Here is a 23353-nt window from a genome sequence, read left to right as displayed (position 1 = left end):
GAGAACTCGTGCCTGCAGAGCAGGAACTTCCAGGTTGTAAAATCTCACAAATGTGGACGGGACGGACCATCCGGCCGCCGCACAGATGTCTTCGATAGGAACACCACTTGACCAAGCCCACGACGAGGCGACGCCTCTCGTGGAGTGAGCTCTAACACCTATGGGACATGTAAGGCCCAGTGAGGTGTAGGCCAGAGCGATGGCATCCACTATCCACCTGGACAGCGTGAGCTTCGTGACAGGAAGACCTTTGGTTCGGCCCCCGAAGCAAACAAAAAGCTGTTCAGACTGTCTGAAAGAGGCTGAACGCTCTAAATAAATTCTCAAAGCTCTGACAGGGCAGAGTGTGAGAACATCACTGAACTCTTCTGAGGTGGGAAGAGCTGACAGAGAAATAACCTGGGCTCTGAACGGAGTTGAGAGCACCTTAGGAATATATCCATGTCTTGGCCTAAGGATGACCTTAGAGTCATTGGGGCCAAATTCCAGACAGGACGCGCTAGTAGAGAGCGCCTGTAAGTCACTTACTCTCTTGACTGACGCCAGTGCCAACAGCAGGGCGGTTTTCAGGGAGAGAGGTTTTAGGTCGGCTGACCGAAGTGGTTCAAAGGGAGGTCCCTTAAGAGCCCGCAGAACCAAAGAAAGGTCCCATGCTGGGACAGATGGCGGCCGAGGCGGGTTAAGCCTTCTGGCGCCCTTAAGGAAGCGAACTATAAGGTCGCATTTTCCTAAGGAGGCTCCTGCTTCCAAAACATGCTGTGTAGCAATGGCTACTACGTATACCTTGAGAGTGGAGGGGGATCGACCCGCATCCAGCATCTCTTGGAGAAAAGATAGCACTCTTGAAATTTCACAAGTGTGTGGGTCGAGGTTTCGAGCTAAACACCAGCTGGAAAACACTGACCATTTATGGTGGTAGAGGCGTCTGGTAGACGGAGCTCTAGCTTCCCTGATCGTGTTCAGGACGCCCTCTGGGAGGTCCTGGCGTACCCGTTGAGTGGCCAAGCGTGTAGGGCCCACAAATCGGGACGGGGATGCCATATAGTTCTGCTGGCCTGAGCCAGAAGGTCGCGCCTCACTGGGATTGGCCAAGGGTCTGTCACAGACAGCCGTATCAGCTCCGGAAACCAAGACTGGGTTCGCCATAGAGGAGCTATCAGGAGCACTGGGCATTTCGTGACTCTGATCCGTTCGATGACCTGAGGGAGCATCGAGACCGGAGGAAAAGCATAGGGGGGAAGGCTGGGCCAGTCGTGGGCCAACGCATCCCTGCTCTTTGAAAAGAAGATTGGGCAGTGACGATTGTCTTCTGAGGCGAAGAGATCTACTTCTGCCTTCCCGAAGACCTCCCAAAGCAGGAGAATCGTCTGAGGGTGGAGAGACCATTCCTCTGGGGGAACCCTGCCCCGAGAGAGCATGTCTGCTCCCGTGTTCAACGTGCCCGGCACGTGAGCTGCCCTGAGCGAGCGCAGATTGGTGTGAGCCCATAATAGTAGCTGGGTGGCTATGGCAAGCAGGTTGCGGGACCTGAGGCCGCCCTGGCGATTTATGTAAGATACCACTGACATGTTGTCCGTCCGGACCAATACGTGGTGTCCAGCCAGGTATGGGAGGAAGGTTTTCAGGGCCAGAAAAATTGCCCTCATTTCGAGGCAGTTGATGTGTAGGCGTTTCTCCGAGCTCGACCAGAGGCCGGAGGCAGGCCTGCCCTCGTACAGGGCTCCCCAACCTAAGTTGGAAGCGTCTGTTGAGATCATCCTCCTCTTGGAGACCACCCCCATACTCACGCCCTGCTGAAACCAGCTGGCGTTCGTCCAAGGGGCCAGGGCTTGAACACAGCGCTGATCCACCTTGATAGTCAATCGGCCTGAATGCCAGGCGTGGGGTGGCACCCGAGGTGCTAGCCACAGCTGAAGAGGACGCATGCGCAGTAGGCCTAGTTGGAGTGAAAAGGAGGATTGAGAGAGAGATGTAGGTGGCTGGCTTGAAAACCAGTGGAGGTGTCGGTAAGAACAATCCAGTCTAGTCACTTCAATTACACGGCATCTTTCTTTATTAGGAATGTATGTGTGTGAGCGTGTGGTTTCTACAAGAACAGAAATACAATGTTTTAGTTCACAATAAACATAACATGAAATCCACATGAAATAAAGGAATTTAAACAATACATGAAGCCATCTACTCATAAATCTCAAATACATATGTAAATAATTAAAGAACATGCCTAAGCAAGAAATACAGCAAAATAAACACATTTAGGATAAACTTAATACAGAATAATTATTAAGTGTCAAAAAAGCACTTACATGGTCAAATACACACACGCAGGGAAAAACAAAGGAAGAACTCAGTCCTCTGCACAGTGCATCCATGTGCACCAGAATGAAGGTGCTGTGAGCACAGGTGCAATTTATAAGGCCTGATAGTGTCCTAATTGGCTTGAGATTAGGTGGGTGGAGCTAAAACTTAATAGGAAAATTCACAAGCTAAGTGGGGTGTGGCACATGCTTGGCACCTTAACGCTTAGGGACACACAACTTCTCAACAGCCGCCCCCAAATTTGTATAGCAAATTTGATCAATCAGGGGAGATCAGGCAGGGCAGGAAGAGGAATGAGGCGGGCAATGGGCCTTGTATATGTCCTGTCCTTGACTTGGACATCAGCAACCCTACAACGGCCATCCTTGCTGGAATGAAGGGAGATGACCTTACCCACTGACCATTGGGATCTGGGAAGTTGAGGATCTAGTATTAGAACAACAGTGTTAGGTTGTAGGTTAGGATGATCTGTACGCCACTTCTGTCTGGACTGGAGAGAGGGAAGATAATTTCGAAGGAAATGGGCCCAAAAATGATCAGAAAGGATCTGGCTGTGACGCCATTGACGGCGACTGTGGAGCTCAGAGTCTGGATATGTAACCAGAGGAAGGGAAGCATCATGCCGCCCCATCAGCAGCAAGTTAGGGGTCACCGGGTCAGGGTCAGCAATGTCAGAAGACACATAGCCTATGGGTTTGGAATTTAAGATGCCTTCAATTTCAATCATTACTGTGCGTAATACCTCCTCACTGACAATTTGAGCACCGAGGGTAGTCTCCAGAGCGATTTTGATGGAGCGTATTCCACGCTCCCAGGTTCCACCAAAGTGAGGTGCGTATGGAGGATTGAATTTGAAGGAAATCCTCTGCTTAGCTAGAGCTTCCTGAAGGTCAGGGGTCAGGGATTGATAGGCATCAAGTAACTCTCTCTTACCGCCAATGAAGTTGGTACCTCTGTCAGAGAGTAGTTCAAATGGTTTACCTCTGCGAGCAATAAAGCGCCTGAGCGCCATCAGGAAGGAATCTGTATTTATGTGACTGAGTAGATCAAGATGCACGCACCTAGTCGTCAGACATTTGAAAATTATTCCCCACCTTTTCTCAGTTCGTCTGCCAATCTTTACTGTATAGGGCCCAAAACAATCCATCCCAGTGGAATAGAATGGAGGTGTGTTCAGGCGAAGGCGAGCGGGAGGGAGATCCGCCATTTGGGGAATAACAGAATGTGCTCGGAACTGTTGGCATTTCGGGCACCTATGCTGATATTTTTTGACTGCCTCACGACCCCTCAGGATCCAGTACCGCCTCCTTAACTCAGCGAATAGCCTCTCTCGCCCAGGATGTTGTAAGTGGTCATCACAATCCTTAATTATAAGCGTTGTGATTGGATGGGCAGGGTCCAGGACTACTGGATGAATGGCATCAGGGGGTAGATCACTACTTCGCCGTAACCTTCCGCCAACTCGAATAAGCCCTGATGCTGGGTCTAGCTCTGGGGCAAGGGAGAGTAAACGGCTTGAAGGAAGAAGGGGCTTTTGGGTTTGAAGGCAGGCTAAATCATCCCTGAAGGAATCCACCTGGGCTTGTCTTAGGATGGCTGTCTCTGAATCACGATAGTTTTCTGCTGATGGAGGCTTTGCCGCTCCATGAAGAGATGCAGCCATGCAGTAAAGGAGATCTTGGAGGGTGGCGAATTGACTGGGGTCAGGGATGGAGGGGTATGGACTGAGAGATACAGCACCACAGAAGCTGGGCTTACGGCACTCTTCAGCATCATCAGACTGATCTATGACAGGGCTAGTGGGCCACAGTTCGGGGGATTGAAACATGAAGGCAGGTCCTTGATTCCACCTGCAGGGCCTACTAAGTTCAGCAAGTAGCTTTCCTCTAGTTAGGTCGTCTGCTGGGTTGTTCTTAGAATCCACATAACACCACTCCTGGCCTTTAGTGAGCTCCTGAATCTCAGCTACCCTGGTTCCAACGAAAATTTTGTAACGGCAAGAGTCAGAGGTGAGCCAATGGAGTACAGTGGTAGAGTCAGTCCACAGAATAGTCTTTCTGATATGGAGGGTGAGCTCTGTTTGGAGGAGACTGAATAGCTGAGCTCCTATGAGGGCAGCACATAATTCAAGTCGTGGAATGGAAAGTTGTTTTTTGGGAGCAACGCGGGACCTCGCCATGAGGAAGGACACATTCCCTTGCTGCTGACAATCTTCTGTGCGCATGTAGGCAACCGCACCATAGGACTTCTCTGATGCATCACAGAAGATGTGGAGGTCTTGAGTGGTTAAGGAGGTGTCTACTGAATGAGGTGTGAGGCAGCGAGGCAAAGTGATGGTGGAGAGGTTAGGAAGTTCATTCTCCCATGAAAGCCAGGCTTTTAAGAGATCATGAGGGAGATTAGGGTCATCCCATTCTCGTGCCTTTCCCCATAAGTGCTGGACGATGATTTTGGCTCTTGTGGTGTAAGGGAGGATATAGCCAAGAGGATCATACTGGCTAGCAAGGACTCTGTAAATATGACGCATAGTTGGAGTAGTAGATTCAATGGCTCTGTGCCTGTATCTAAGAGTATCTGTATGGCAGTTCCAGAGGAGGCCTAGAGTAGACTCTAAGGGATCAAGAGAAGGATGGTGTGATAACCAGAGCTCTGTTTGTTCTGACCTGGCTTCAGGAGGGAGGTGACAGATGACCTGAGGATCATTACTGGCCCATTGTCTGATTTCGAAGCCACCAGAGGAGAGGGTAGTGCGTAGGCTATTAAGGAGATCTTTGGCTTCCTCTGGAGTGGGGAAACTCTGTAAACAGTTATCCACGTAGAAATTACTGTGTATGGAATTGTGAATGCACTCATCTGCCTGAGCATCTTTGATGATCCTCTGGAGGATGTAAATGGCACAGCAAGGGCTTGAGGTTGTGCCAAAGGGGAGGACTTGCCATTCATACACAGTTGGGGGAACTTTACAGTCCAGGTCACGCCAGAGGAATCGCAGGAGAGGTTTATCCTGGGGTAATAGGCACACCTGGTGAAACATTGATTTAATGTCTCCACTGATTGCAATCTTGTGCTGCCTAAAACGGAGCAAAACTCCAAGGAGGGAAGGCCCGAGGATTGGTCCAGGAAGTAACTGCGAGTTCAAACACTGATTTCGGAAGGAGAAGGAGCAATCAAACACAATGCGATCTTTACCATTGTGATGCACATTGTGGTGGGGTATGAACCAGGACTCAGGAGTATCTTCTATTTCAGAGGATGACAACTTTTTGACATACCCAGCATTAACTAATTTCTGGATCTCACCAGTATAGTTCTCTGCCTGTCGTGGATTTTGAAGGAGTCGCCTTTCACAGCTGCGGAGACAGGAAATTACTGCCTCCTTGGGGGCCTTCAGAGGGGGCCAGGGGTCTACACGGAGGAGGGGTGCTGCATATCGTAGAACGCCGTCAACAGGTGTCCTGATAGTTTGGGTCTCAAGCTGGTGCATTGCCTCTTGATCCTGTTTGGACCGAACCACTGCTTTCATGGTTCTCTGTGGTAACGCATCAATCTGCCATAGTTTCTGAACATTATGGTGGATGTCATCAGGTGGGCATTTAAAGGAGATATAATGAGAACAAGTAGAAGATAAGCTAGAAAGATCTCTTGCAGGACCCTGCAGTGTCCAGCCGAGCCGGGTCTTAATTGCTACAGGGGATCCAGGAGGGCCTAATTTGACAGGTTGTGTTGGGATGATAAGGTGTGTATGATCAGCTCCTATAAGGAGAAGTGGCCTTACTCTATTAAGCTGTTTGAGAGGGAATTGACGGAGATGTGAGTAGCGCCGCTGGAGGAATTTCACCGGGTGAGAATGTTCTGACAAGGATAGCGGTTCAGCAGTGAAGGCTTGACTGATGACATAGGACTTATTAGGATGCACTTTAGGAATAAGGGTGAAGGATACAGAAGCTCCATTAAGAGTCTGAACATCCTGTCTCACAGTTCTCAGCTGTAGACTCTCAGATTTACCTTTTAGCTGAAGTGTTTGGGCAGCAGGGTGAAGGAGGACTGTTCTTTCGGACCCATCATCCAGTATGGCATAAGTGTCTAAGGATCTGTCTCCATTGCGCAGGGTCACTTCAACTACCTTCAGTAGTACTTTATTGCAGTCACTAGGGTGGTCAAGATATAGATTTTGCACTTGCCTCTGATTAACGTTGCATAGGATGTGTAGGTGTTTCCCATTACACTGGCTGCAGCGTCCTTTCAGGTTACATTGGGTTGTAAAGTGATCTCGTAAACATCGCCAACAACGTCTCTGTTCCTTGATCCAATTAGTTATCTGGTCTTTGGTGAGCTGGAGGAAATCACCACACTTACTGACATGATGTTGAGTAGAATTGCAGTAAGCGCACACTGGATAGGATTCCGCCATGTTGTTAGGAGGCTGAATTACTTTCGGTGAGGGAACTTGGGCTTTGGAGGAGGTCATATGAGAGGAGGTTTTAATACCATGGAGTATGGTTGTACCTCTTAATGGGTGAGGAGGTGGAGGAGGCCTCTGCCGGATAGGCTGAAATGTCCTTTCTCTCCTAGGCTGGCAGCGGGCTTCTTGTTGTAGCCAGTTGGAAAAATCTAGGAGGTTATAGGAAAGGGAACCTGGTCTACTCAAGCATATCCATCTCTTAAACTGGCAGAACTGCTCATGGGGAAGTTTCTCTAGAAGTCGCTCAACATGTGAGCCACAGGTAAGCTCAGAGAGACCCTCAGGGCCCATGGACTGAAGGAGGCCTACTAATGCTTGCACTCGAAGAGAAAATTGGTCCAAGCCTCTACCATCACCTGTACGAATAACAGGCATCTCCATGATGGACCGGAGCTCCTTCAAAGCAAGCTGTCTAGGTTGACCGTAACGCTCATCTAGGGCTCGTATAGCTCGAGTATAAGGATCTGGAGCATAAACATAAGCCAAAGCAAGTCTCCTCGCCTGGTCCACCTTTAGATGATCCAATAGGATGTGGTATTTATATTGCTCTGATTCTCTTGGATCTAACAAGTTGGATAGGGCCATCTTTAACATCATGTACTGACATTCATCCTCCCTCGTGAGATCAGGGAAAGAAGGACCTTCTACCCTCCTATGGTTTAACTGCAGGGGGCCAATAGGAGGAACTAGCTGGTTTAGAGGGGCAGCTGACGTCAGGTGGTGGGGCTGCACATTGAGAGGCTGGTATGCCGGCTGGACAGAATAGGACAAAACACCAGGCAAAGGTTGGTTTGGCAGTGTATAGGCTGGGAGCATGGGGTTATATGAGGCTGGTGCTTGATATGTGACAGGAAACTGACCACAGCCAGGAGGATTCGTGCTCTGCAACGACTGTGGCATAGGTTGGGTAAGAGGGGCACGACTTACAGGAGGCAGAGGAGATGGAAGCTGTGGCTGAAGTAGGAGAGGAGGGGGCCTATGGTCCTCTGTATGGGCTTGTGGAGATGCTGCTGATTGAAGGTTAAGATTATCAGGGCAAGGGGATGGCAAGCGAGACCGTGAGGAATGGGTGCTGCTCCTAAGCATGCACTGCTGGATTAGTCTACCCTGATTTCTTAATTCTTCTACCAATTGCTGTAGGAGTGCAGTCTGAGTATCAGGAATGGGAGCTATTGGAGAGGTATGTTGGTGTTCAACTTCAGGGGTTTGCACTCTCTCAGATAGGACAGGTGAATAAGGGTGTGGAAAATCCTCCTGAATGTCTCCCTCCGTGGGCAATTCCAACTCCTCTGGCTCTTCCTCAGACTCATCTTCTTTCCAGGGTTGATAATGAGGACCAGTACCAGGAATATCTGCAGGATGGAGCAGTTGTTGTTCTGGTGCTTCTGCTGTAGGTTGCGACCGCTGAGGATATTGTAGGATGAAATCATCATAACGTGCGGGGAGCTGAGCTTGGCGACGTGGGCGCTCATGCTGAGACAATGAGGGCAGGGAGTGACTAGACATATCCACTGATCATCAATGAGCTCCGGCTCGAAGGACCATGAAAAGGAGGATTGAGAGAGAGATGTAGGTGGCTGGCTTGAAAACCAGTGGAGGTGTCGGTAAGAACAATCCAGTCTAGTCACTTCAATTACACGGCATCTTTCTTTATTAGGAATGTATGTGTGTGAGCGTGTGGTTTCTACAAGAACAGAAATACAATGTTTTAGTTCACAATAAACATAACATGAAATCCACATGAAATAAAGGAATTTAAACAATACATGAAGCCATCTACTCATAAATCTCAAATACATATGTAAATAATTAAAGAACATGCCTAAGCAAGAAATACAGCAAAATAAACACATTTAGGATAAACTTAATACAGAATAATTATTAAGTGTCAAAAAAGCACTTACATGGTCAAATACACACACGCAGGGAAAAACAAAGGAAGAACTCAGTCCTCTGCACAGTGCATCCATGTGCACCAGAATGAAGGTGCTGTGAGCACAGGTGCAATTTATAAGGCCTGATAGTGTCCTAATTGGCTTGAGATTAGGTGGGTGGAGCTAAAACTTAATAGGAAAATTCACAAGCTAAGTGGGGTGTGGCACATGCTTGGCACCTTAACGCTTAGGGACACACAACTTCTCAACATGGAGTACTGATGATGCTGAGGCCATAAGGCCAAGGATCCTCTGAAACGTTCTGAGGGGTGCATGAGAGCCCTTCGTGAACGATGCGGCGAGCCGCTGAATCGATAGAGCACGGGCCGGGGAGGGCCATGCTCTCATAAGAACGGAGTCGAATACTGTCCCCAGGAACATGATACGTTGGCTGGGTGACAGAATACTCTTTGAAAAATTCACCCTGAGCCCTAGACATTCTAGATGGCTGAGGAGCCAGGCTTTGTGAGTATGTGACTCCGCCTCTGACTGAGTCAGAATGAGCCAGTCGTCGAGGTAGTTTAGAATGCGCATTCCCCGCTGTCTCAGGGGGGAGAGAGCTGCATCCATGCACTTCGTGAATGTACGAGGTGCCAGAGCCAGTCCAAACGGTAGAACCGTGTACTGGTATGTCTGCCCCTCGAAGGCGAATCTCAAGAATGGCCTGTGGTGGGGATTCACTTGAATGTGAAAGTAAGCGTCTTTCAGATCTACTGAGAAAAACCAGTCGCCTGGGCGAATCTGCGCCAGTATATGTCTGGTCGTGAGCATCCTGAACGGCCGTGACATGAGAGCCTTGTTCAGACGCCTGAGATCTAAAATGGGCCTCAGGCCGCCGTCTTTCTTTGGAACGAGAAAGTAACGGCTGTAAAAGCCTGACTCGCTTAGAGAGGGGGGAACCCTCTCGATAGCCCCTTTTGCTAGCAGACTTAATACTTCGGTGCGGAGGACATGACGTAATGTGCTGCTGACCGAGGTTTGAACCACAGCGCGAAAGCGCGGGGGTCTGCGTGCAAACTGAAGCGAGTAGCCGCGCTTTATAATGTTTATCACCCATTCTGAAACTCCTGGGATAGCCTGCCAAGCTAGAGCCCGAAGAGCCAGAGGCATCATTATATCTGGAACGCCCGGAGACGGGGGCTCGAACTGATATGAGGCCAGGGGAGAAATTTTGCTTGTTTTGTGCTCTGTGTGGGTCGCTGTTAAAACAGCGTTTGGGTGCAGGGGTGCGTAACACGTGACGGGCCCATTGTCTGCATACACAACTGCTCCAGCCGCCTGAACTGAAGAGGGGGCTGTGAGAAGCACTCGAGCGATCTTCGGGGCTGGTCCGGCCGCGGCGGGACATAGACCCCTTTTCCTGCCGGTTAGGACGGCTTCTTGGGCTCGTGGTCGAGCGTCAGCTTCGGTCGAGGGCCCTGGCGCCTGGGAAACGGGAATCGTTTTGCAGGCTTCAGGCGTCGAGTGGTGTCAGCCGCGGGGAGGGGCTGGGGAACCTGAGACGCGGGCTTTTCTGGTCGCGGCGTGCTCTTGGGGCGCCGTTGGACCGAGCTAGAGCGTCTGGGCAGGAAGTGTCTCATAGCACTTGAAGCTTTCTGAGCCTCCGTGAAGCGATCAGCGAAGCCATTAACAGAAGGGCCGAAGAGACCGGATGGAGAGACTGGAGAGTCGAGGAAGGCGGTTTTGTCAGCGTCCCTGATCTCCGTTAACGTGAGCCACAAGTGGCGCTCTAAGACAACCAGGCTAGACATGTTGCGGCCCAGTGCTTGCGCGGTGGTCTTTGTGGCCCTCAGCGCCAAATCTGTAGCACTCCTGAGGTCTTTGAAGGTGTCTGGGTCCGGGCCAGACTCGTCCATAGTGCGGAGGAGCTTAGCTTGAAACACCTGCAGGGTCGCCATAGCGTGGAGTGCAGAGGCGGCTTGGCCGGCGGCAGCATAAGCGCGGCTGGCGAGAGCCGAAGTGGTCCTGCACGGCTTAGAGGGGTGCACTGTTTTAGCCCTCCAACTCCCAGCAGTGGGAGGGCATAAGTGTGCAGCGACCGCTTCCTCTAAAGGAGGTAGAGAAACATACCCTTTCTCTTCAGCGCCGTCGACAGAGGAGAGCGTTGAAGAAGCTGAAGAGCGCGTTCGCGCTGAAAAGGGCGCGCGCCAGCTTTTAGTGAGCTCATCATGAACTTCGGGCATGAAGGGGGCGGCACGTTGACGAGGGGCCTGTTGGCGCCCCGGCAGGTACCATTCGTCGAGGCGGCTTTAGGTAGGCTCAGCTGGGGAAAGCCAGTCTAGTCCCAGTTCTTCGACAGCGCGAGACATGACACGGAAGAGTTCGGCGTCGATGCTCGCTCGAGTGTCAACAGGATCCAGCTGAGAGAGGGGGGCGGGGTCCGCGGAGCCCGACCATTCCTCACTTTCAGATGTCGCCATAGAAACAGCGTCGTCCAGTTCTTCGGACAAACCGAAAGAGACGAGACCTGCCGCTTCAGAAGAGGGGCGTTGGTCGCTCTGAGAGAACAGGACTGGAGATGAAGGCGCGGGCGAAGCGTGCGGGGAGAGACCCGGCGTGCATTCATCCAGATGAGCGCGTTCAGGAGGCCTCTGATCGCGCCGCTTCTTCCTACGGGGCTCACGGGGCGCCGAGGATGGAAGGTGGGCGGGAACACTCAGCGAGGCGGCGGAAGATCTGGCACGGAGCGTGGCAACAGGCATTCCGTCACAGTGAAGGCAGCCGCCTTTAGTGAGCGCTGCCTCGGCGTGCTCAGGGCCGAGGCAGGCAACACACAGAGAGTGTGTGTCAGAGGCGTGCAGGGAGACCCCGCATGAGTCACACACGGTGAGCGGCATTTGCAACAATGCCGCGCGCTGTGAAAACAGCGATTTGCTCTCTTAGAATGCTCTTTTTGAGTTAGAAAAAGGATACTCGTCGGATGCCACAGGGAAACGCTCAGCTTGGCAGACGCCGGGATGCGAAGCAGTTCCGCTGGAAGGCTGTTCGACGACGAGCGGCTTCACTCGGAGAGAATCAGCGACGAGGTGAGTCGAAAGCTGAAGGAGTTAAAATCTGTCAAATGGCGGATTCTCTGTGTATTTATACTCTTCTGTCACGTGCAGTTTCGCGCGCTTGACTCTGGCAGAGTGCCAAGCGCCCCGATTGGCTCGCGCTCCTCTGCTGTTCCGCCATTGGTTCGTGCAGTTGCTTTGCACAAGCCAATCAGCACGCTCACGCGAGCTTCTAGCTCTCGCATGTGCTGCAGCAATGCGTTTTAAAATAAAGGCTTCAATATTCTCGAGAAAAGGAGTTTTCCCACAGCGTTTTCAACGCAGTACGAGAGAACGTTCTCGTAAGGGAACAGACTTCTTACGTCAGCGTGTCCTGACTTCGTACGTGATCATACCGGTAATCTTCATTCATTCTGCATTCACACAGAGCATCTACCAGTAATTTACTGATAATGTTACAACTTCCCTTACTGGTAAAAAAGGTCCTGTTCACGCATTATCTCTTACAGGTAATTTACCAGTAAAGACTGTATGTGTGAAAGGGGCTATTGATTATTTCTCAAATTGTGACTATATCTCACAATTTTGTTTTTAGTTGTGCCCAGGGTCCGAAATTAACACCCGCCAAGCGCCAAATGCGGGTAGATTTTCCGTTTGGCGAGTATATCTCAAAAGGCTATCCGCCACAGTGGCGGGTGAATGTTCATACCAAAATAATAAAATTGTCAGCGCGCACGCGCTCTTCTGCCTTCTAACGAGCAGAGAGAGAGAGAGAGCGAGAGAGTGAGCCCCGGCCCCGCGCGCGCGCGCGCACTCACTATTCAGAGCGGACAAGCGTCAAGCTTTCCCGTACTTTTTGACAAGCGTCCTTGACAGGGCGGCCAGAGCTTCTTTGTAGCTCAAGTCGGCGGCGGTGTGTACGTACAGTTAACGCTCTATCTGTTGACGGTGCTGAGGAAAAAGGATATGTGAAGCTCCCGCCACTGGAAGAAGCGGTCGCCGCCCATTTGTGTCCTGCTCATCAAAGCCGTGCAGAGCGTCTTCAGCACTCACGGATCGTGCATACTCCGCCGCTGGCCAGGCTGCTTCTGCTTTACACACCATGCATGGCCGTTCTTTTCTCGATAAAATTAGTTTTCTCATAGCGTTTGCAACGCAATACTCATTCCCTTATCTCTCAGGGAACCGAGGTTACGTAAGTAACTTGGCCGAGTACGTTCTGCCTTCCCTTCCACATGAGTCAGGAAACAAAACAAAAAAAAAAAAAAAAAATGCTTTCACCCCAATGAGAGTAATATTTCATATATTTCTCTCATTTTGATCAATATATATATATATATATATATATATATTAGGGCTTGCATAGACTAGTCGAGTAGTCGATAGATCGACTACTTCAACCACTATTCGACGCTGTCGGAAACAATCGACTACTCGAGCGTCCATTAACCATAAATGAATTAAAAATGTCGAACGTCACCAACAGACAACACACGTCAGATGTGTGGAAGTATTTCATCAAGGATGACAAAAATATTGTAATTGGCCTACTCTGCAAGAGGCCGTTCACATATTGCGTCTAAAAACGTGTGTAAAGCGCGCGTGGCTGTGCCGCTGTCTCCTACAAGCGCTTGCGCTCCTGCGGCGTCTGTCGTCGCTATGCAACCAAACTGCGCTCTCCATGATGACGACGAGGAAGTATCATTCAGCAAAGGATTCATTTATTTCTAGCCCTTGCATTAGCTTTACTACTAGATATATTTCTGGAGATGAGAAGGAAAAACCCGCCTGGAAAAACTAGCGCACCATGTTTCTTTCATTATGAGCGCGCTCGCCGCGCGCCTACATTTGAAATAACGACCTTGAACGCGGAAAAGACGCGATATGTGAACGGCCCCTAGAAGCAGACGTCTGAAATGAAAGGCAAGAACGGCTATTTATTTGGCTTTAGACTTGTACATGAAAATTTAAAAATGAAATGTCATAATTATAATGTTTTGAGAGTTTACTTATGTAATTGTTGCATTAGGCTATGAATTAATAAATGTTTATTGATAAGATCTAGCTATTTCATTTACAGTAGCATGAACGACGAGTAGTCGAGTAACTCGAGTATTGTTTTGATAAGAAATCGACTAGCAGAAATCAGTAGTCGTGCAACCCCTAATATATATATATATATTATTATTATTTTTTTATTTTTTTTTATTATACATTTCAAATTTTGCTCTGGACAATTTTTTATGTTTGTATTCAACATAATATGCCTACCTTATTATCTCAATTAAAAGTACTGAAATGAATGTATATGTGACAAAAAAAAGGGGCTGTTTATTATTTTGGCCGGTAAAAAATATGCTTGGCTGGTGGATTTTTTCATCTACCAGTCCCCGTGGCAGGTGAGCCAAAAAGTTAATGTCGGACCCTGGTTGTGCCTTTAAATGTCACAATTGTGAGTATATCTCACACTGCTACTTAATTTCTTGTAATTGCCGCTTTATCTCAAAACTGAAATTCAATGTCTCACAAAAAAAAAAGTATAGTTTATTTTAAACTCTCAAATTACCTGGAGTCGGTTGCAGCAGCTGGACGTACAGACTAGTTTGGACGTAAAATGCATTTTAAGTCCTGTGTAGAATTAATACCTGTTGCACTGTTTAGGCATATATCTAGTCAAAGGTAGGTGCAAAGTGAAAATACATGGCCCCTGGAGTTTAATTTGTTTGACCTTACACTGTGTCCTAACCAAGCGACAGTTTCTAGTAATAAGCATTTTGATCCAGTGATTGATTACAACTACAATCTTACTACCAGAACACACAGCATCTCATTTCACTAATAAGGAGTCTAAAAACACCTCATTTTCAAAAATAAAAATTTGTAATGTCTAAACACTTCCTGCTATCCTCATAACACTGATCCTCTATGCTCGTCCTCAGGCACATGTGTACTTCTCTCCTACATTGGATCAGCAGAAAAAATGCTCAGACTGTGAAGGGACATTGATTGATGGAGATTTATTCATCAAGTATGATGTGAACCACCCACAGAATATAGGTGAAATTCAGGTACAATATCAGCAAAGCCATTTTTTGCAATGAAATTCTTACTAATCATGCATTATTCTGATGGTGGTGTTTTCTTGTGTTTCTGTTTCAGATAGTAAATGGCTACTTTGTACACTTTTTTGCTCCAGATAATTTGCCACAAATGCCTAAGAATGTGGTATTTGTGGTAGACAGAAGTGGCTCCATGGAGGGAGAGAAGATGAAACAGGCAAGTCAAACAAATACTTTCTATACTTTTCATCCACTTTCCTAGTTCGCACATGTAAGTCATTGGCCGATTATCTGTTGGTAGACTCGTGAAGCTCTGATGACCATATTAAGTGAACTGCATGAAGATGATTACTTTGGGCTGGTCATGTTTGATAACGTTATAGAGTCGTGGAGACCATCTCTTGGCAAAGCCACACCAGAAAATGTGAAAGAAGCAAAAGAATTCGTCCAGACTATTGAAGCAAGACACAGTAAGTACATTCTGTAAACCCTGCACAAGGTTGAAATCATGGCTTAGTTGTTAGTACTCTTGACACTTAGAGCCATGGTTCTCATGTAACACAGTATAACGCCTTTATTTTACAGTAAATTACTGGTTTTATTGAGAAAAAATATTACATAGAATTCCACACATTAAATGCCAAAATCACTGCTGCTGTATTTAAAACATTATCTCATATTTTTCCATCAGTGACTGATATAAATGAGGGAATTTTGTATGCCGTGAACATGCTTACCTCAGAAAAAAGTGACTTCTTCCCAGACATGTCTATGATCATCCTACTGACTGATGGCCGACCCAGTTCTGGTGTGTATTGGCTTTGCATTGAGAATACAAGTCTGTTTTAAACTTTCTTTGGTAATAATTACTATAACTAAATCAATTAATTTGTAATAATCAAGTAATCTTAGCTCAAAAGGTGTTGTCTTTAATGGGCATTCAAAATACTGTACAACGGGGGTTTTCAAACTGGGTACCGAGGAGTGCTATGGCTTTATAGGGGAAAAAATTAGGAAAAGCAGATGAGCTAACAGCTCACATTTTTAAGATTATGTGCCAGGTCAAAATAGTCAGGCACAAGCAGGTATTTGCCTCTGCAAAAGAAACTTGTGTGAAGCGAATTGATTAAGGGATTGTAATCAGAAAGGACAAAACATGTAATATACCAAAATAAAAATCTTATAATGGTAAATGAAGCGTAAAGCGAGCTGCCGCTGTCTATGATGTTGATTAAGCTTATTTTATTATTAATAATGTTGAGAAAAAGAAAAACACAGTCCACTGCTCTTGTACGGAAAACTTTGGCAGCTTAAGCCTTCCGCAGATCCGTATTGAAAACACAATTCGTTTTATTGCTTGTAATGCGTGTCTTCACGTGTATTTTTGAAGACACTTAATTACTGGACTCCACATCATTGGTTTAAATCTATTATTATTATTAATAGCATTAATAGCATTCAGGACACTGAGGGCTAAAATGTATAAAACACTAAATACATACAAAAAATGCAATGCATACAGAATCGGCAGCTAAATATTTTTGTAATACTGAATCGGGAGGTCTACGGCAATTCCCAGCCCTAATAAAAAGGCCATTTATTTAATTTAGGAAACAATACAACATCATATTAATTTTCTCCAGTAGTATAAATAGGTTTTATGAAAATACAGAGTCGCCTTTATATTTTAGGAAGGCTGACGCTTTATTATATTGTAGGTCCGAGGCAACGAAAAGTTTGAAAACCCCTGCTTTAGAAAACTCAAACCTTCAATTATATAGATTTAACAATCTGCACTTAATAATGTGTTTAAGGGCAGACACATCTATCCATAATCCAAGAAAATGTCCATAAAGCTATTAATGGAAGCATAAGGCTCTTTTGTTTGGGCTTTGGCTATGATGTGGACTACAGTCTCCTTGATAAGTTGGCCAAGCAGAATGATGGACTCGCTCGACGAGTCTATGAGGCCTCAGATGCAGCCCTTCAACTGCAGGTAGAACTGACAACTGATACTCTCAATCAATAAATATAATACCTTATATTTAATATATGCAGCCTGATCCAGATAATAGCCGGGTCTTGAATGATTTCCTTTTCTATAGGGTTTTTATGAAGAGGTGGCTAGCCCACTTCTCTTTGAGGTGAACCTAAATTATCCTGGCAACGCTGTAACTGACTTGACACAAAGTCACTTCAGGCAATTCTTCAAAGGCTCTGAGATAGTGGTAGCCGGACGCCTACAAGAACTTGAGACTGACACCATTCTGACTGAAGTATCTGCACATGGGGTAAGGGAAGCACTATTGGGTGAATAAAAATCAGTTTGATTGTACAGTTTCATAAGTGCCATACATCCAATTTCAGTTGGAGGACCAGTTTGTGGTCCAGAGTCAAGCAGTTGCTGAAGAGTGGGACAGTGTGTTCCCTGAGCAGGAGTACATCTTTGGCGATTTCACAGAGCGACTGTGGGCATATCTGACCATCCAGCAGCTCTTGGATAAAATGTCAGCGTGAGACATATGCGCTCAAATAATTCAACCTATTCAACCTGAGAATTACAAAAAATAATACGTCCAATAAAATTTGTTGACAGAGAGAAATGCTCACCAGAGGACAAGGAGAACGTCACAGCTGAAGCTCTAGACCTTTCTCTAAGGTATAACTTTGTCACACCGCTTACATCCATGGTGGTCACCAAACCACAGGCCGAGGATGAAGAAACGCTTGTTGCTGACAAGCTGACTGAAGGTACTTGGTAATGTTTTTAAGCCATATTCCACCCAAAAATTAAGATTCAGTCATCATTTACTTATGCGCATGTCATTCCAAACCTGTATGGCTTAAAAGGTTAGTTCACCCAAGAATGAACATTTTGTCTCACCCTCATGACGTTCCAAACCCATAAGACTTTTGTTCATCTTTGGAAACATTGTAAATATTGTTCAGCGAACATAAACAGAAGCTAAAACGAACCTGCTTGACGTGCGTGAACAAACCTCATTGGTTCTCGCTGAAGCTCAAACGTGCAGCGTAACACGAGAATGAACCTCACTGGTTTTCACATGTCATCGCATGAACATCCTTGAGCTTCCATTTACCATAACTGATGTGTGAGTTAATGAATATTCATATGTGAATAAAAGCCTAAATTAAATCTGTTCATCATATAGAGTGATTGTCTCTTCTGAAAATATGGACTAACCTCTCAATTCATATGGATTAGTTTTACATTCTCTTAAGAACTTTTTGAAACATCAAAGTGGTAGTTGCGTATATTTCTGTTGCGTATAAACTGGCTCATATTTCATTAAAAATATCTTCTTTTGTGTTCCAAAAATGAACAAAAGTCTTACGGGATTGGAACGGCATGAGTATGGAGCTTATAATATGACAAAATTATTTGAATTGTGTAAATTTGAATTATTGACAAGTGTCATCTAACAAAATTTTATATTATGTGGAATTTTAAATAGTTCTGAATTTGATTTCTTTAAAGGAGTATTGAACATCTGAAATTTAATGAATTGAATTGTTTTTATGGCTGAATTGTATAGACATGTATTTTCAAACAGCTGTTTTTCTGTTCTGAATTCTTAGACTGCAAATATCTGATTATATATAAAAAAAAATACAGATTCAAGTTTTCAGGATGAAGAGGAAATTCGGAACTTCAAATTCAGTTTTCTAAAATTCAAAACGAGGAAAATTCAGATCGGACAGAAAGTAGGTCACAGGTCATCCACAGGGAAGAGTAGAGGGTCTCAGAAAAGTCGAACGGTAATTTTGGCCAATTGACCCTTCGCAGGGAGTTTGATTGACAGGTGATCTGACCAATCATAATCCGCCATCCGCCATTTTTGTCCGACGAAGCAGTCAGTAGAGTTAGTAGATTAACGTTGGAGGATTTGAACTTGAAAAACAGAGTGTACTGACGTCTTTCCGCAGTTAAAGGAACACTCCGACTTTTTGGAACTTTAGCTTATTCACAGTATCCCCCAGAGTTAGATAAGTCCATACATACCCTTTTCATTTCTGTGCGTTCTGTAAGTGTTATTTGACGCACCCACCGCTAGCCTAGCTTAGCACAAAGACTGGATGTAAATGGATAATGGTAGCATACTAATCCCAATAAGTGACAAAATAATGCAAACATTTTCCTATTTACATGTTGTGATCTGTATAGTCACAGCGTGTACAAATAACAAGGCTATATGAGACAGAGACCATTTTTAATCGTATAAATACTGGGAACTATATTCTCACTAGGCGTAGGAGCACAGCTACTTGGGCGGAGTGATTAGCGCAGCACACGAGACGCCCTGTTGTTGATTTAGCTGTGCTCCTACGCCTAGTGAGAATATAGTTCCCAGTATTTATACGATTAAAAATGGTGACTATACAGATCACAACATGTAAATAGGAAAATGTTTGCATTATTTTGTCACTTATTGGGATTAGTATGCTACCATTATCCATTTACATCCAGTCTTTGTGCTAAGCTAGGCTAGCGGTGGGTGCGTCAAATAACACTTACAGAACGCACAGAAATGAAAAAGGTATGTATGGACTTATCTAACTCTGGGGGATACTGTGAATAAGCTAAAGTCCCAAAAAGTCGGAGTTTTCCTTTAAAACAATATTCCTTCTTATGTTCATTCATGTGTATTTGATGCTACACTGTGAAAAAATATTTTCATGATTTGTTATCACAACTTTTAATCTTTTGTTAAATCAACTTAGATAATTAATGTGGCTCAGATAACATACTATTTTGAGTTTCTATTTATTAAACTAATCTCCTTTATTGTATCAATGCATTTTTTTTTATTTCAATGAACTAAAAATTTTAAGGCAACTAGGTAACTTACTTTTTTAAGTTAAGCCAACAATATTTTTTTACAGTGTATAAATTAGCTAGAAGGAAGAGATGATCGGTTCACGAGTAGCTTTAACGGAGGCTCTACAGCAATCTGTCAGACACATTAAAGAGCCACAAAACGGTATTTATTGTTTAAATTTCTTTAAAAAAAAGACCAAATTTGAAAGGTGAGACTTTGTTACATATCAAAAGTAACCTGGTCTGTCCTGTCTGTTAGTGTGTTGTCAGTGTCCTCTCTGCTCTGCGATGTATGTTTCACTGCATGAGAACATGATGTGTTGTGTGAGAGCGGCGTGGCTTGTCGGACATAGCAACAGTAACTAAAGGGGGCGGGGGTCCTTGCGAACAGTCAATTACAGAGCTGCACTGCAGTAGTTTTCTGGCACAAGCGTGGTGGTGGTTCAAGAGAATCCGTGCATCATTCATCCAGTCGTTTTTTGATTTAATATTAAGGGCCCTATTTTAACGATCTGAAACGCAAGTGTCAAGCGCAAAGCGCAAGTAACTTTGTGGGCGGGTCTTGGGCGCTGTTGCTATTTTCCCGGCGGGATAAATGACACTTGCGCCAGGCGCAAATCTAAAAGGGGTTGGTCTGAAGTAGCTTCATTATTCATAGGTGTGGTTTGGGCGTAACGTGAAATAAACCAATCAGAGCGTCATCTCACATTCCCTTTAAGAGCAGGCGCGCTTGTTCTAAAGCGGATTCCTATTATAACGGCGGATTTGCCAGGTGCGCGCCAGGAGCGGTTCACAGCCGAGGAGACTGACGTTCTCGTCTGGGCCGTAAAACACAGAGAAGTGACGTTGGGGATGGAGAAACCCACCCAAATTAACTTCGGTTAAACAGGCGTATGATAATTTGGGTAAATGTGTAAGCTAGATGTATGCTTTTATAATAAACTATCTATCTGTCTATCTATCTATCTATCTATCGTAATAATGTATGATTTGCAAAAATGAAAACGGCTGCTTCTGTGTATATGAGAGAATCAAAGTGTATGCGCGTTGTGCACATGCTACATTGATTATGGCCAAGCATGCGCCCTTAAAATAGCATATGAATAACATGCGCAACGCGCCACTGACTTAAAACTAGGTTTTTTCGGTCAATGGCGGAATTGTTTTCTAAACCTGCAAAATAGCATGAGGGAATGTTTGCGCCGGAACACGCCTCCACTTTGCGCTGAACCGCCCCTGGGAGCGCAAGTGTATTTCTTAGTTAACCGACATGCGTCTCTGGAGGTAAAAGTCCGCTGTGCGCGGGTGCAAAATAGGGATGATACATGCGTCGGTGTACAAAGTCAATTGCGCTGGGTGCAAGATAGGGCCCTAAGAGTAGAAAAATGAGAAAACAGCTTGAATATTAGATTTCTAATATTCTAATAATAGTCCTCTGCTGCTGCAGTTGGACGGATTCTTAACTCGTTTATTGCAACTACATTTCATCTTTTACTCATCAAACAACTCAACTAACGAATGGCTCGACACAACCCGTACCGGGGAAGAGCCTAGACAGGGCTTTCTTTAGTGTAGACCAGCAGTTCTCAAGTGCCAGGGGGGTCCGTGAAATAATTAGCTATAACCTACTGTATTTTTCGGACTGCAAAGTTAAGTTTTTTATCATGAAACACGCTGTGATTTATTCCAAAGTGACTTAGGCCTATATAAAAATTCAAGGAAAGAAGCAATACAGAAATTATGAGTTCTCTAGGCTGCCTTGAATATTAGTATTACAACACTGATGGCCCAAAAAATGTGACAGTTTGAAGCTACAATTTTCTGCAGAGGTGTTTATGTGATGCATTAACACTGTATTATTTTGATTCACAGAGCAGCGAGAGGACACAACAGAACCTGGTAAGAGGAATTAACCTTAGATTTAACCATCATTGTGAACATTTAGAGGTGTCTTATCTTGTCATGTCTTACTATACAATGGATTCTGCAAAAACATTTGAATGAAGACTCTCTCTCTGTCTCCATCGCACAATTCTACCCTTGAAGATATCGGTGCACTTTATGCTTCACCTCAGTTGATCAGCAGTGGTATCAAAAATATTAGACCCTCTGCCAAAAGATCCCAAGGTCTACCCCCCATCAAATACCTCCAAAGACAACTCTCTGCCAAAAAAACCCAAAATCCACTCCCTTCATCTCTTGGTGAGAAGTGATGTAATTTTTGTGGTGTGAATTTGAATACATTTTAAAGAGAACTACTTTAGTAAAGAAAAAAAAAACATTTATTACCTGTTACTTATGTTTGTCTCTTGTTCTTTAGATTTGTTAGTTGATGGAGATCCACACTTCATCATTGAGCTGCCAGAAAAGAATGATGCTCTGTGCTTCAACATTGATGACAAACCTGGAACCATCTTCAACTTGGTTAGCGACCCGCTTACAGGTGATTCATTCTGTCAGAAAACAGAAACATCTGTTTTGATGTGGGTAATTGGAACTAGGTTTATTTTCCATCTTATCTTTCTACTCATATCTGTGTAAAAAAAAAAATATTCAGGCATTATAGTGAACGGCCAGATCATTGGAGATAAGAAGGTCATCCCAGGAAAGAAGATGCACACTTATTTTGGGCAATTTGGGATTGCTCATGAGAAGTTTGGTATCAAATTGATGGTGAGCACAAAGGAGATCTCACTGTCTGAAGAGGGAAAACAGACCAAATTGTCCTGGACTGACAACAGGACTATAAAAGGACTGAAGTAAGTGACAATAAATTTACATTAAACTGTACTGAGTCCGTGATAGTAAAATAAAAGGCAGAATTTAATTATTCTTGAATGAGAATCAAACTGAGCTCAATCCTCCATCTTTTGCTTTCTCCAGCATGGATCTGCTGGTGATCAAAGATCGCAGTTTAACAGTGACCCTGAGAAACTCAGTCAAGTTTCTTATTATCCTGCACAAAATATGGCAGAATCACCCGTATCATCAAGACTACCTCGGGTTCTATACTCTGGACAGCCACCATCTTTCACACAATGTTCACGGCCTGCTTGGTAAAATTAGATGTTCTTAAATAGTAGCAGTCATCTGGCATAGGAGGGGGTTTATTTTTGGAGGGGGGGGGGGTAATTAAGTGCATTATCTAGGTAATTTAAGTGCACATTTTCGATACCGACTATATATGTTAACGCCGATAACTGATAAATGGCTGATATTAAAATTCTATACTATGTTGTCTAAATAAATTTGGGCCCCATAACATTATAAGGTACAGTATGATGAACTGTAAAATGGATATTCATGTTGAGATATGCTATAGTTTAGCCAATACTGAACACATTAAATTATTGAGATTTTTAAAGACTAACCTTGAGCATTAGATGACATCACAGATAATCTAAATGTAAAAGTAGGGGAAATGCTCATGATGGACCGAGTCAGAGTCAGTTTTGAGTGTATAAGAACACAGTTTCTAAATTAGTGCTGCTACTAGACTTCCACTCCACTAATCTTGACGTTAACAATAGCTTTTTTGGTCTCTATTTGTACTGCAGGTCAGTTCTACCAGGGTGTTAACTTTGAGGTCAGTGACTTGTTTCTAGGAAAAGACCCTGATAAACAAGATGCCATTATGTTTGTGAAAGGAAACAAGCTCACGGTTACCAGGTAAATGAAACTGAACGTAAATATGCAATGTTGAATTCACACTTGAAGATTTTCATGCAGATTTCATTGAATCTCAC

General features: G+C 45.1%; 1 protein-coding gene across 1 annotated transcript in view; it reads left to right on the top strand.

The window, feature by feature from the left end:
* The window catches only part of itih3a.2 (inter-alpha-trypsin inhibitor heavy chain 3a, tandem duplicate 2), a gene marked incomplete at its 5' end in the record, with an annotated part of 29864 nt that overhangs the window by 6171 nt on the left and 340 nt on the right, over positions 1-23353 (top strand). The window contains 14 exons of the mRNA XM_081357625.1: positions 14648-14776; positions 14868-14984; positions 15069-15237; positions 15459-15575; positions 16582-16763; positions 16873-17058; positions 17135-17274; positions 17364-17518; positions 21480-21506; positions 21654-21809; positions 21928-22050; positions 22165-22366; positions 22491-22663; positions 23165-23276. Of these exons, the coding sequence (XP_081213751.1) occupies positions 14648-14776; positions 14868-14984; positions 15069-15237; positions 15459-15575; positions 16582-16763; positions 16873-17058; positions 17135-17274; positions 17364-17518; positions 21480-21506; positions 21654-21809; positions 21928-22050; positions 22165-22366; positions 22491-22663; positions 23165-23276 (1988 nt within the window). The remainder of the gene's footprint in view (positions 1-14647; positions 14777-14867; positions 14985-15068; positions 15238-15458; positions 15576-16581; positions 16764-16872; positions 17059-17134; positions 17275-17363; positions 17519-21479; positions 21507-21653; positions 21810-21927; positions 22051-22164; positions 22367-22490; positions 22664-23164; positions 23277-23353) is intronic.

This window comes from Scardinius erythrophthalmus (assembly GCF_964197995.2).
Source record: "Scardinius erythrophthalmus genome assembly, chromosome: 25".
Classification (NCBI taxonomy): Eukaryota; Metazoa; Chordata; class Actinopteri; order Cypriniformes; family Leuciscidae; genus Scardinius; species Scardinius erythrophthalmus.
Note: the sequence above shows the minus strand (reverse complement) of the source record. Positions and strands in the feature narration are given on the sequence as shown.